This window comes from Macaca thibetana, chromosome 16 (genome assembly GCF_024542745.1).
Source record: "Macaca thibetana thibetana isolate TM-01 chromosome 16, ASM2454274v1, whole genome shotgun sequence".
NCBI lineage: Eukaryota > Metazoa > Chordata > Mammalia > Primates > Cercopithecidae > Macaca > Macaca thibetana.
The window spans coordinates 51,514,705-51,529,182 of NC_065593.1; the positions used below are offsets into that span (position 1 = coordinate 51,514,705).

General features: G+C 51.7%; 2 protein-coding genes across 2 annotated transcripts in view; one reads left to right on the forward strand and one right to left on the reverse strand.

Moving 5' to 3' along the window:
• The first annotated feature begins 413 nt into the window (after nt 1–413).
• HSPB9 (heat shock protein family B (small) member 9) lies at nt 414–982 on the forward strand. The gene is given in 2 exon segments (XM_050762961.1): nt 414–650; nt 652–982. Coding segments are annotated over 2 exon segments (462 nt in total). The 5' UTR covers nt 414–497; the 3' UTR covers nt 961–982.
• Nucleotides 983–2,895: 1,913 nt separating this feature from the next.
• Nucleotides 2,896–14,478, reverse strand: part of RAB5C (RAB5C, member RAS oncogene family) — a 54,752-nt gene continuing 43,169 nt past the window's right edge. Inside the window, exons 3-7 of the mRNA XM_050762832.1 lie at nt 7,901–8,154; nt 6,218–6,369; nt 5,830–5,952; nt 4,351–4,444; nt 2,896–3,815 (exon numbers count right to left, since the gene is read on the reverse strand). Coding sequence (XP_050618789.1) covers nt 3,700–3,815; nt 4,351–4,444; nt 5,830–5,952; nt 6,218–6,369; nt 7,901–8,154 — 739 coding nt within the window. The 3' untranslated portion in view covers nt 2,896–3,699. The remainder of the gene's footprint in view (nt 3,816–4,350; nt 4,445–5,829; nt 5,953–6,217; nt 6,370–7,900; nt 8,155–14,478) is intronic.

Sequence of the window (14,478 nt, forward strand, 5' to 3'; positions counted from 1 at the left end):
GCGTGTCCGCGTGGGGTTGTGGGTGGTCAGGGAGAGGTAGGGTGGATGACCCAGAAAGGCCGCCCTCCCCTGACTCTGTCTGGGAACAATCCTTGCCCCAGGCCTGGTCCTTAGAAGGCAAGACAGCCCCCTTCCAGCTGGGGGATCAATCTGCTGTTGGCTGCACCGCGGTCCGGCTCCCTCGGGTCTGGCCTGGTCGAGGATCCAGTTCTTTCACAGCTGCAGCCTCCTCGGGGCCCATTAACGAAGGTGGGGAAGGGCGGAGAAAGGGTCAGGGTCTAGGATGAGAGTAGCTGCGGGCGCGCCAGGGCGGTGACAGTCTGGCTCTTGGAGGTAAGATGGGCGTGACTGATTCCGAACGTTTGCAGAAGCGAAGGGAACCGAGCGAGCGGAGCTGATCTCGGCTAGGCCACGGGACGCCCCTCTCCGGGCGTCCGCGCGCCTAGCTCTGCGCTCGGAGCCTCGCGCCCTTGGACAGCAGTTAGTTGCTGACTCGGATGCAGCCGATCGGTAACACCTTCTCCGAGAGCCGGGTGGCATCCCGGTGTCCCAGCGTGGGCCTCGCTGAACGGAACCAGGTAGCCACAATGCCGGTGCGGCTGCTCAGGGAGAGTCCGCCAGCGCAGGAGGACAATGATCATGCCACAGACGGGTTTCCAAATGAAGATGGATATCCACGGCTTCGCCCCGGAGGAGCTGGTGGTGCAGGTGGACGGCCAATGGCTGATGGTGACCGGACAGCGGCAACTGGACGGCAGTGACCCGGAAAGGGTCAGTTACCGCATGTCACAGAAGGTGCTCCCGTCCAACCTGAATCCTACCGCCATAACCTGCTGCCCGATCCCCTCCGGGCAGCTATGGGTCAGAGGCCAGTGTGTGGCGCTGGCTCTCTCTGAAGCCCATACAGGACCGTCCTGGAGACTCAGCCTTGGCTCTAAGGCTTCCAACCTGACCCAGTAAACAAACGACCCGATGTGCGGCAGCCTTGGTGTCCGTTGTCTTTCCTGGGGATGGGGGTCAGAGGTAGAGGGACTGGAGGCACAGGAGGCAGGAAAGGCGCCCCCAAGGTGGTGGTCCACCAAGAATCAAGCCTCTTCGGGCAGATCACTTGAGGCCACGAATTCGAGACCAGCCTGGCCAACATGGTGAAACCCCATCTCTACTAAAAACACAAAAATTAGGTGTGGGCCGGGCGCGGTGGCTCAAGCCTGTAATCCCAGCACTTTGGGAGGCCGAGACGGGCGGATCACGAGGTCAGGAGATCGAGACCATCCTGGCTAACCCGGTGAAACCCCGTCTCTACTAAAAAGTACAAAAAACCAGCCGGGCGAGGTGGCGGGCGCCTGTAGTCCCAGCTACTCGGGAGGCTGAGGCAGGAGAATGGCGTAAACCCGGGAGGCGGAGCTTGTAGTGAGCTGAGATCTGGCCACTGCACTCCAGCCTGGGCGACAGAGCGAGACTCCGTCTCAAAAAACAAAAAAAAAATTAGGTGTGGTGGTGTGCGCCTGTAATCTCAGCTACTCGGGAGGCTGAGCAAGAGAATCGTTTGAACCTGGGAGGCAGAGGGAGGTTGCAGTGAGCCAAGATCCTGCCACTGCACTCCAGCCTGGGCCACAGAGTGAGGCTGTCTCAAAAAAAAAAAAAAAAAAAAAAAAAAAGGCCGCCTGTGGTGGCTCATGCCTGTAATCCCAGCACTTTGGGAGGCCAAGGCGGGTGGATCACTTGACGGGAGTTCGAGACCAACCTGGCCAACATGGTGAAACCCCGTCTCTACTAAAAATACAAAAATTAGCAGGGCATAGTAGCAGGTGCCTGTAATACTTGGGAGGCCAAAGCAGAAGAATCGCTTCAACTCGGGAGGTGGAGGCTGCAGTGAGTTGAGATCACACCACTGCACTCCAGCCTGGGTAACAGAGACTCTGTCTCAAAAAAAAAAAAAAAAAAAGGAATCAGGCCTCTGTGGCCCTGGGAGAAATTAGAGGGGAGTGTGGTCCTAGCTGAGCAGCAGCTCTGACAGGGAGCAGCAGAGAGCTGAGTGCCCAGACCTGATTCCAGAACCAGTAGAGAGCTGCGTTGGGGCAACTTGGATGTGGTGTGGGATGCTGTGGACAGAGGTGGTGAGGAAAGCCAGGGGCTGCAGTCTTGGCCTTAAGACCAGTCCAGGTCGGGCGCGGTGGCTCAAGCCTGTAATCCCAGCACTTTGGGAGGCCGAGACGGGCGGATCATGAGGTCAGGAGATCGAGACCATCCTGGCTAACCCGGTGAAACTCCGTCTCTACTAAAAAATACAAAAAACTAGCCGGGCGAGGTGGCGGGCGCCTGTAGTCCCAGCTACTCGGGAGGCTGAGGCAGGAGAATGGCGTGAACCCGGGAGGCGGAGCTTGCAGTGAGCTGAGATCCGGCCACTGCACTCCAGCCTGGGCGACAGAGCGAGACTCCATCTCAAAAAAAAAAAAAAAAAAAAAGGCCAGTCCAGCGTTCCAGGGGCTGTTGGGATTCCTTCCTCTTCAGAAAGAGAGGATCCAGACCTTCTCACTGGTAAAGACCAACCAAAAAAACCCAAAGAGGTTGTTTCTGGTGTTTCAGAGACTAATGATCATCAAATACAGACTGCATGTCACCCCAGTATGATCTGGTAGGTGGGGGAAGGGAAGGGAGTGGTGGAGAAGTGAATACAGGCCCTGAAACTTCAAACGTGGTCAGCCCAGGTCAGCCACCTCATCGGGGCTGCTAACAGTAAGAGCCTCTTTCTCTTGGTTACCATGACCGCCAGCATCCCCTCATATTAGAGGGGAAGATTTTGTTTAACAAGATTCAGTGGTTCATTTTAAATCAATTTCAACTACAGAGGGCACTGTCTGATAAACTGCCAGAGAAAGACAAGGAAGACAGGTGTGAGGTCGATCGATCGGCTGACTATATTGACAAGATACTGATTGGTTACATGTTGAAGAAAACATACAATACAAAATACAGAAAAGTTGGTTCCGTCCCCTCCCACTCCCCCCCTTACCCACCCACCCCCAAATACTCATCATCGTGATTTGGTCAGAACAGGGCTCAGAGCCAGAGGTCGGGGTGACCAAGGGTGGAAGGGTTGTGGGCAATGGGTTCGTGGCTGTCACAATAATGCTGTGATAATGCTGTGGTTTCCCAGCAGGGAGGTGGGGGCGGGGAGGGGGACTGCAGCCTGATGAGAGCCAGCTGAAGGAAGAGCTGCCTCTCCCTTCCTAAGCCCCTTCCCAAGGTCTGCCCCCCCGCCCAAACCCAAGACCACTCCGAACAAGGTGAGGATGTGGATGCTCTTGCTGGGTCTGCTGTTCCGCAGGAGGGAAAGAAAGGGTAGCTGCTCTGACCCCACTGTCCCCATATACAAGGGTGGGGGGACAAGAGCATGTGGCTACTCCCAGCAAGGGAAAATGGGAGAGCAGTAGAAAGGGGAGGAAGTGGGAAGAGCAGAAGATCATATATATTAAAAAAGTGACTTAAGACTTAAAATTGAATTAGTATTTGTACAGAAAGGTGCAGGTGGAATAACTCACTCTGGCCTATGATCAAAATTATATGGAGAAATCATGGTGGACCCCTCCCCCTGCCCCCCCAGTGGTGGCCCCAGTCGTTAAGTGCGATTGGTTAGAGTGGATTCCAGTCGGGTCGTTCAGGTGGAGGAGGTGGGGGCAGCGGGCAGGCAAGGGGGGCTCAGTTGCTGCAGCACTGGCTCCGGCTGGCTGGGTTGTTCTCCTGGAGGTCCACACCTCGGTTTCGGCCTGGAGCACCAGTTGCATTCTGGGGCTCGTTCTTGGGAAGCTTCTTAGCTGTTTGGGAGGGTGAAAAGTGCATTTGTGGGGGTTACCCCAGTAACTCTCTCTGTTCCACTGGAGTAGATTCTGGCCTTTACACCCAATCAGTGATAACTCACATATTGAGGGCTTCTATGGGTCAGGTGCATTCTGAGTGTTTTCAGGAAACTGTGGCAAAGAAAGGTTAAATAACTTGCCCAAGGCCACAGAGCTAATGAGTGGTAGAGCCAGGATCTGCAACCCAGGAAGGAAGATTCCAGAGCCAAATGAGCTAAAAACTCCTAGGCAGTGGGTAGGGGTAGTGAAGGCAGGCTCTGAAATGGATGGCAGGCTACAGGCTCAGAGAGTGAAATGTTGAGACTCTGGCCCAGGCTTCAGGAACTTCTCGGGTGAACAACCGACATCTACATCTGGGAGTCAGGTGAAGACGAAAACAATTTTATCAGAAGGTTAAAAGTGATGAAGGGACCCCACAGGCCCACTCTAGACCAGCAGACAGGTGATATGCCCTTGGTGTGGCAGAGAGAGGAGGGGAGGAGAAGCAACTGACCTATTGCCATGAAGATTTCGTTCACGTTCATTGCAGTCTTTGCTGATGTCTCCATGAACAGCAAACTGTTGTCATCTGCATAGGCTTGTGCTTCCTGGTTTGGATGGAGGTGAGACAGGGTGAGAGGGAAATGTTGGCAGGGGCCAGGGCCCAGGATACAAACCTTCCCTGTTCGAGGGCTTTATCATAATAGAGATCAGCTGGACACACACAGGGGTTTTTCAGGCCTACGGCTGCCCTGATCTGGGTTTCCCCGCTCATGTATAGCACCTCTCAGCTTACAATCACTGGCAGATGTCTTACCCAGGTTTCCCTAGGTCCACCCTGCCTTCTTGCTCTTCAAAATCACTAGGCTAGGAAATACTTCTAGAAAGTTAACCTACAAATACACTTACATGTTTGCACAAAAGCACAAAAGTATGTGGATGTCTACTGCAGCACTGTTTTCAGTCTTTTGCTATTATTAGGGATTGGTAAAAAATGACCATATACAGTATGTATAGCACACTGCCATCAATGTAAAGAAAGGGATTAAAAGACACGTGCATATTTCTGGAAGGACAAGAAACTGGGGAAATTAGAAGAAAAGTTGAGTTTCTAGGGTTAGCAGAGACATTTCTTTTTCAGTAAGTTTAATTAAAAAGTCAACTTACAAGAAAAGATAAGCAGCAGGCTAGTGATCCATATCTACAATACCCCTACCACCAAAGAAAGAGAACCAGGGAGAGACAGGTGACAGGTAATTCCCTTTAGGCCCACGCTTTCTCTCTTTTTTTTTTTTGAGACAGGATCTCACTCTGTTGCCCAGGCTGGAGTGCAGTGGCACAATCACTGCTCACTGCAGCTTCAAATCTCCTGGCCTCCAGTGATCCTTCCCACCTCAGCCTCCTGAGTAGCACACCACCATGCCTAGCTAACTTTTGTATTTTTTTTAGACACAGGGTTTTGCCACATTGCCCATGCTGGTCTCGAACTCCCAAGCTCAAGTGATGCTCCCACCTCAGCCTGCAGAGTGTTGGGATTATAGGCGTATGCCACCGCATCTGGCTGTTTTTATTTTTTTAAGAGATGGGGCCTCACTCTTGCTCAGGCTGGAGTTCAGTAGCGCAATCACTGCAGTCTTAAACTCCTGGAATCCAGCAATCCTCCTGCCTCAGCCTCCCGAGCAGCTGAGACTACAGGTGCGTGCCACCAAGCCCAACTAATTTTCAAATCTTTTGTAGAGAGAGAGTCTTACTATGTCGCCTAGGCTGGTCTCCAACTCCTGGCCTCAAGTGATCCTCCCACTCCAGCCTCCCAAGGCACTGGGATTACAGACAGGAGCCATGTTAGGCCCATGCCTGAGGCACGAGAGGCTCAGCAGATGGAAGCTTCCCCGCTGCCTCCTAGCGCAGCCCTTCTCAAAGCCCCTGAGCAACCTCGACGAGGGCGGAGGAGCTGCTTGCTCCACTCCTTCCCCCACGTCTGTCATCTCCTCACCTGGAATTCCACGGCTCTCTTGCTGGCCAGGTCTGCCTTGTTACCCGCGAGTGCAATGACGATGTTGGGGCTGGCCTGCCTCTGTAGCTCCTTCACCCAGTTCTTGGCCCGTGCAAATGTATCCTGAGGAGACAGGGACAGAATGTCGAAGGGACAGAGAAGGCATTCTGCCCAGGGCCACCCACTAGAGACTTTCAAGTTGGCACAGCCAAATTATCTAAGACACTGCCACCTAAAGATTCTGACGTAATGTCCCCAAACAGGAAATCTGCCCACCCGCCACCCAGGAACAGAGGGTTAAGCGGCCTGAAATCGGGGCTTTGATAACCCAATCCCTGGGACTCTGAGAAGATGAAGGGAAGAGGAAGAGGCAAGGGGAAATCTTTACTGTGTTGGTGATGTCATAGACCACGATGGCAGCCTGAGCCCCCCGATAGTACATGGGGGCCAGGCTGTGATACCGCTCCTGTCCAGCTGTGTCCCAGATCTCAAACTTGACTGTTGTGTCATCCAGGCAGACAGTCTGTGTGAGGAAGGCCGCTGTAAGAGAGAAGGAGTGTTCAGGGGCAAGGGTGAGTTGGAAGCCACCCCACACAATCCCGCTGCTGCTTCTAGGCTCTGGCACGCAGAAGCCCACCACTGAGATGGGCACAGAGAACCCTCAACCCAGGAGCCAAAGCAGGCCTGAGCAGGGGTGGAGTTTGGATTTTATGTACGTGTCTGGGGGATGGGGTCTGCACAGGCTTTGCAGACCCAGCCTAGGCGAGGGCAGAAGGGAGGCCTGCATGCACTGGGTTGTCTCAGGACCACGCTCGGAAGAGGAATGCAGCAGGGGCAGCAGAGGAGAAGTCTAGGGGAAGCCTGACTCCAAGCACAGAAAGGTGAGCGCCCTCAGACCTCCTCCTCCCGCCACTCAGAGAACAGACCAGCTGGGGACCTCTCCACCCCTCAGTTTGCTCCAGCCCAGGGGTGTCACTGACCTTGGGTTTCCTGAGGACATTCTCACACACTTAGCTATGCTGGGGAAGTACACACTGTTCTACCACCAGGCTGAGGCTGGGTGGCCGCCTTCCCAACCACCCCTGCCACCTCCAGGCACTCCAGCTAGCCACCGCCCCTAGCTCTGACCCAGACCCGTTCCTGTATGGCCACCCTGTGACCCGACCTTCAGTCACTAAGAGGTGACTCCTTAGACAGGGGAAGGCAGGGTGCCTGTACACATACTTCAAAGGAGGAGTCCAGAGCTGGAACAGACAGCGAAAGGCCCCTTTGCCCTTGGACCCAGCAGAGGACCCCAGACAGCCGTGTGAGGAAGGCTGCTTTCCTGGTCTGCCCTCCCCCAGCGTACTGAGGGACCTGGGGCACTGCCTCACTTCCCCTCTCCAGCTCCTGACCCAAATGCTGAGGAGGCAGCAGGGAGACTGCTGACACGGCCCATTTTGTTTCCAGCTGCCTGGAAACCTCCTACCAACCAAGAAAGTAGAGAAAGGATGACTCAAGGCCAACGCCAGCATTGGCCCCTGCCTCTTGACGTGTGTGCTAGCCACGGAGGCAAGAAGCTGAGGCCAGACCCTCACTCACATCCTAAATGCTGACCACTGGAGAATCAACAACAGGCTGTGAGCTCCAGAAAGTCAGCTTCAGAAACGCCCACCTATCACCCAGCTCTGACTCACCAGGCTGCTCCTCCTTCTGGAAGTGGGAAAGGCCAGGGCACGTGGACCACCCGTTATAGTAAGAAGGGGCCTCGAAGATCCAGAGCCAGCCTCTCCCTCCATGAGGCCGGGGCAGTGAAAGGGCCTCAGCCAAGGCCACACAAATCAGGAAGGGGCAGAAACAGGATGGGAAGCTGGCTTTCCACTCCAGCGAATGCTTACTAGCAATGCTTCAGGGGACTCTGGCATAGAGACCAGGTGCTGGGCTCGATTCCAGAGCCCAGGTGAGGAAGTGCAGCTGCCACCACAGACGCATTTAGTCTCTAATGCAGGCAGGCAGCTTCCCATCTCTTCAAGGTCAAAGCATTTCTTTGGCAACCCTGAGGCCCCTCCCCAACTCCCTCGTGCCCACTCACCTCCGATTGTGCTCTCCTGGTACTCGTGAAACTGTCCCTTGACAAAGCGGAGGACGAGGCTGGATTTGCCCACCGCAGACTCCCCCAGCAGAACCAGTTTAAACTGACAGATCTTGTTCCCAGCGGCTGGTCCATTGGGTCGTGCTGCGCCTCCCCGACCCGCCATTGCCCGTCCAGCTGTAGTGGTCCAGAGAGTGTGCGGGTGGGGACCGGTGCTATGCAGAGAGGCACTTAGTGGGGAGGGGGACCTCCAACTGTAGGGGAGAAATGAGAAGTACTGGGTTAGTTCAGAGGCCGTTGCCCAGTGTGTCCTTAAATTACAGATCTTTCTCTCTGGCCTCACTAAGACCTAGCTGACTGCTTCCCCTCACCTCACCTCCCTGGGCTACATTAGACGTCTACCGGCTCTACCACCATCTGAGCCGTAAAGAGGAGAATGGTCTCCCAACTTCAGCCTCATGGTTCTGAGCAAACACATTGACTTCTGGGTCCCAAATATGTACATTCACTTAAAAATAAACACACACAGGTGACGAATGAATGTGTGACAGCCTGGTGACAGTTAAGTCAACAGGCTTTTGCGGCAAAATTAAAAAAAAAAAAAAAAAAAAAAAAGCTTAGGAAGATACTAGGATTTAGGTCAACAATGAAGTTCCAGTCTGGTAGCCAGGACCACAATGGTAAGGCAGACAGGGGCCCAGGGAGTCCTGGTAGAAAGCTCCTCAGAAAAGGTGCTTGGACAACCTTGTGGGCTGGGCATTCAGGGACCATGGCCTGGCCAGCACAAGTTGTTATTAACATAGCCATTTTTCTCCTGCTACCTTCAGAAGGACTGACCGACTTTCAGTGTAAGGCTGGACTGTGCTCCTCTGTGCACCAGAATCAAAGCAATGTTTCACTCTCTCATCCTGAGCCTTCTTCCCTAGTTCTCTCATTTTTGATGGGCCAAAGTCTCGCGCCCATTAAAAAACAAAACACACAGAAACAAACCCATACCGAAACACACACAAAGCAAACACATAGAGAAACACACAAACACACCCCAAAACACACACAGAAACACACCAAAACACACACCGAAACACACACACACAGAAACACACACCGAAGTCAGAGCTCTGCCGCAGTCAGCACAGCTACCAACTTTCCCTTTTTCAATAGAGACCTCAGTTCCATTCTCTACTGGCAGAGATGGGGTGATGGAGAGAAAGAAGAGGCAGGAGGTGAGGGAGGGCAGAGACCAAGTCCTGCACCCCCAACAACTGGTGTTCCAGCCCCGACATCTGAATCACTTGGTTGGCGACAGCTTCAGAGGCTCAGGTTTTTGTTTTTGGTAAGTTTTGGAATTGCAAAGACACATGAGGAGCCTATCTCTAGAAGCCTCTAGAAGACATAAGTGGATGTCTTCATCAGACATATACATCTGATGTTAACAGACATCAGGATATATACAGAATATTTTACAAACAGGTCCTGTGAGTAGGTATTAAATACTAAACACCGTTCAGCGTTTGAACCTGGGTTGGAAAGAAAAGGTTTTTATTAGGCTTCCCTTTGCATAATGGAGTCTAAGATCCCAGGGAGAGCCGTGATCTGTCCCTGAGCAAGGGAAGTACATTCCCTCAGAGTCAAGGGACAGCAATGTGGATGAACAGGAGGTGTCTGTGGGAAGCAAATGGTGCACACTCATGCAAGAAGCTGACAGCAAAGGGCTTGTTTTGTTCAACCTCAAATCGTTTTCCACATCCAAGTTCTCCCAGCAACTCATTTAAAAAGTGAGCTTCAGGAAGAATGATTCACTAGCCAGAAACAACAGTTTCCTTTCTGGACAGAACCAAAGGAAAAGAGGTTTGAAATGGGGCCCACCTCTTCCCCAAAAGTACAAGGAAGGAAGTACGGGGTGGTGGGTCTCAATTAGCAACCAGAAATACCATGTAAATATTTCAAAGTTATGCCATTTCAATATTTCATAGTTTAAGAAGCTTTTTTGTTTTGTTTTGTTTTTTTGAGCTGGAGTCTCGCTCTGTCGCCCAGGCTGGAGTGCAGTGGCGCGATCTCTGCTCGCTGCAAACTCCGCCTCCCGGATTCACGCCATTCTCCTGCCTCAGCCTCCCGAGTAGCTGGGACTACAGGCGCCCGCCACCACACCCGGCTATTTTTTGTAATTTTAGTAGAGACAGGGTTTCACTGTGTTGCCACTGTGGTCTCGATCTCCTGACCTTGTGATCCGCCCGCCTCTGCCTCCCAAAGTCCTGGGATTACAGGCGTGAGCCACCGCGCCCAGCCTTAAGATACTTTCTCATTTCACCCCAGTTAATGAAGAGACAAGGTCTGCGCTTTCTACTTCTTAGAGATGCCCTCCTCACAGTGCCTATGTGCATACTAGGAACTCAAAGAGTGCTGACTGAAGGAAATAATTTTTTTATTTTTTAAAGAAACAGGGTCTCACTGTGCTGCCCAGGCTGGCAACCTGTGAGGCAACCTGTGGTGTGACCACAGCTCACTGCAGCTTCCAAGATCCTACTGCCTCAGCCTCCCAACAGGTATACACCACCACACCCAGCTAATTAAAATTTTCTTTCTTTTTTTTTTTTTGGCAGAGACGGAGTCTCACTCTGTTGCCCAGGCTGGTCTCCAACTCCTGGCCTCACGCAACCTCCCGCCTCACTTCCCAATTGCACAACCATTATCTCCTTCAAGCTTTACAACAACCTCCATTTTTCAGATAGATAAATTAACATTCATATATTAAATGTCCTGCTCATGGTCACCGAGCCTACAGGTGACAGAACCCCCAGCCCCACCACAGACACGATGCCATCTTCCCTGCTGTGGAAGAAGAGTGGAGGCAGTGCCTGCCCTATGTTTGGTTTAGGGCTGCTAGGTGAATGAGACTCTCTTTTTGTGGCAGCAGCTTTGCTGGTCCAGGAAGGTCTAGCTCTAGCTGGCTTTAGCAACAGTCACAGTAATCTTGCAGTTTCTGAGCGTCCTCAACAGTGGGAGGAGCCGCCCCGAGCCAGGCAGGACGACAGCGACAGAGGGAAAACCACAGTGGAATTACAAGTTGGTTATTACCATGAATCCACGTGACACAGAGTCTTGGCTGAGCAACAGTCTGTGGCTGGGGCACTAGAGGAGGAGGTATGAATGACCTGGGAGATGGTAATAGAAAACCAAGTTTCTGATTCCAGAAAAACCAAAGCAGCTGGTGCTGAGGGTACCGGGATGGGGAGTAACCAGCACCTACAGGTTGAGAAAAATAGAGGTAACAGATCTAAGTCTTGTCACTACCAAACCACAGGGTTAGAGGGACAGAATGTGATTTTTAAAAACAAGCCAGAAGGGGAGACAAAAAACTCTCCTGCAGTGGCTCTCAACGGTGCCTGTACATTGAAGTCATCTGTGCAGCCAGCCCCTCAAGATTCCCATGAAGGTTTGGAGCAGGGCCCAGCATCTGCAGGTGCCACTGAAGCAAAGCCAGGGCTGGAGCATCTGGCACAGAGAGAGTGAGCACAGACGATGGCTTTCCGCACCACGCGTGTGACTATCTCCTGCCACTTCTGAATCACTTTGTAGAAGCCACCTGAGCTGAGCCTCAGTGTTCTCATTACTAACATGGGGCACACCAGGGTTAATGGCAGTGTTTGCCAGGTGTCTCACACACATCATGTTGAGTAAACAGTAGCTAAGAGTACTGACATGGTTATTTCTAACACTTTCTCCAAGACTATTGGTGAACAGACTCTGGCCATCCCATTGAACTCAGGCTCTCCCTGGCATAAACTAGCTGGTGACATGTTCTGCCTGGTCACTGATCCTGCCTTCCAGAGATACCTGAGCAGGCACACACAGCACTTTTTATGGTCTGTTGCCTCGTAGTTTTCCCGGCCCTGCTTGGTGATCACATGAGCAGTGGTGTCCAACCTTTGCAGTCAACAAAGCCCAAGGAAGCCAATTTTGCTAGGAAAGGCACACGGAGGTATGAGGGTGTCTAAGCCAGGTGAAGGCCAGACTGAGAGCCCGAGGAAGCATTATACCCTCTCCCCTCAAGCCTGAGAAACTGAAGACATGGTAGGTAGTAAGGTGAATGCATTCAGTGAGCTGTCCTACCTCCCAGGGATGGGCGTCTGACTGAGAATCTTTCCTCTTGAACCCCTGGCAAAAATTATCCACTTGTGCAGTCAGGTGATGGAATTATAACCAAAACTGACACAGTTTTCAAAGTCTTGAGACAAAAATCGAATTCTCCGTAAGAGCTAAAGTTACAGTCAAAGTTGATTTTTTTTAATTAGCTGACTTTGTGGTACACGCCTGTAATCCCAGCTACTTGGGAGGCTGAGGCACAAGAATTGCCTGAACCCAGGAAACAAACTGCAGTGAGCCGAGATCACGCCATTGCACTCCAGCTTGGGGCAAAAGACTGAGACTCTGTCTCAAAAAAAAAAAGTTGACTTTTTTTCACGAGTACGATGGCAGTGCTGGAGCTTCAGATGTAGGGAGAAAGATTCTCCTTGCTGTGGACTCACCATCCAAATCAAAACCCTGGCTTGTTCAGAGGCCACTAAGAACAAGCACCAGTCCCAACCTCATGTCTTCCACAGCAAAGGGGAGAAAATGTATAAGGACTTGGAGTCACACTATTCTCCTATTAATACAATGCACATGAGAGGGCAGAAGGGATCTAAGCTCCTAAACACTCCAACCCCATGCACAGGCACTTCTGGGCCAAGGGTGGGAGAGAAAGAGAAAGAAAAATGGGGCACTGTTCTTCCCGGCTCTGGGGTTCCCTCAGCTCTGGACACTACAGGTCAGTGGGTCTCAAATTTTTTCTATTTTATTTTATTTTTTTGAGTAGAATCTAGCTCTGTCACCCAGACTGGCGATCTCTGCTCACTGCAACCTCTGCCACCCAGGCTCAAGTGATTCTAATGCCTCAGCTTCTAGGAGTAGCTGGAACTATAGGCATATGCCATGACACCCGGCTAAATTTTTGTGTACTTTTTGTAGAGGCGGGATTTCACCACGTTGGCCAGGCTGGTATCAAACTCCTGGCCTCAAGTGATCCGCATGCCTCAACCTCCAAAAGTGCTGGGATTACAGGTGTGAGCCACCTGTAATTTTTTTGTTTGTTTGTTTTTTGCTGTTGTTTGAGATAGTCTCACTGTTGCCCAGGCTAGAGCAGTAGTGTAATCACGGTTCACTGCAGCCTTGACCTCCCAGGTTCAAGCAATCCTTCTACTTCAGCCTCCAGTCAAACTCTTTTTCACCAGAATCACCTAGGGCCTTTAGAAATACCCTGACCAACTGAATTAGAATCTCTAGAGGTGGAGTCCAGAAATCAATATTTTAAAAATAAGTTCCCAGAGTGATTTTAAGCAGTTGATCGAAGCACGAGAGCTATGGTTGATATAGGAACGAGGGAGAAATCCAAGAGACAGAAAGGCACCCCCGATCAGCGCTGTGCACAACCCCTAACTGTGCACGTGTAAGACTATGAATGTGGGAGGGGTCTTCAGCTTCACTCAGCAACTGGAGCCTTCTCCAAGACACCAGATGCTGCTGCAATTGCTCCCGCTAGCCTCCCTCCAAAAGTTTCACCTTTCTCTCCTCTAATCCACGAAGTCGGCCACTTCGTATGTTTTGTCCTTCCTGGTAAAAGGGTGAGCAATTAAAGCTGATGAGTGTCTCTTGTGCTTCCTGTTTGCTTTAGAGACTTCCTCCAGCTGAGAGTCCTGGCACAGCCTGGAGAGCAAGCTGATTAGGGAAACCAATCAGACTGTTGACCAGGGAGTGCAGGGTGTAGAGACTAGCTCACTCAAGGTTAGCAGGGCGGCCTGAGAACAAGTGACCCCGCCCAGGGTCCCCTGGAGGTGCTTCTGACCAGTGACTCTTCAGCTACGTTTTATCCTGGAACAAGGCATTCCTGAATATTTAAACAAGAGTCCAGCAACAAAACAAAACAAAACAAAACGACAGCAGAAAGGAGTTGTTAAAGGGAGCAAGGGACACAGGAGGAGAGGAAACTCAGTTCAAAGGCTAAAGTGGAAGACATTTGATTTAAAAGCCAACTGGAGCCAAGGTTGTGCAAATGTTTGAGGCTCCGATTAGTTGGGGAGATGATTTACCTATAGGCTCAAGAACACAGCTCTTCCTCAAAGGGGAAAGCCACTGCCGGCACACAGAAACAGAGGCCAGACTCACAGCAGGACTATCCAGGCTTCTAGCTGGTTGCAGACCCAGAGGAAAGAAGAATCTGAAGCAACGCCAGCCACGAGCCACACGAGGTACCCACACTCCTTCCCCAGCGTGGCTAGCAGGTTAGGACTTGGGAGGCTGAGCCGGGTTTGGTTCAAGCTCAGCTCCACCGTTTATTAGCCGTGTGACATTGGCCAAGTCACACAAGTGATCATTATCAGCTTCAGTTCCTTATCTAAAAGTTGGCATTCTTTAATACTAACGGCATGGGGTAGTTCAGATCAAGTGAAACAATGCACCACAGTATCAGGCTGAAGGTGAGCTTTCAACAAGTGGCAGGTTTATTACCCTAGAGGCTAGAATTGGCAGTCAGAGCCCAAAAG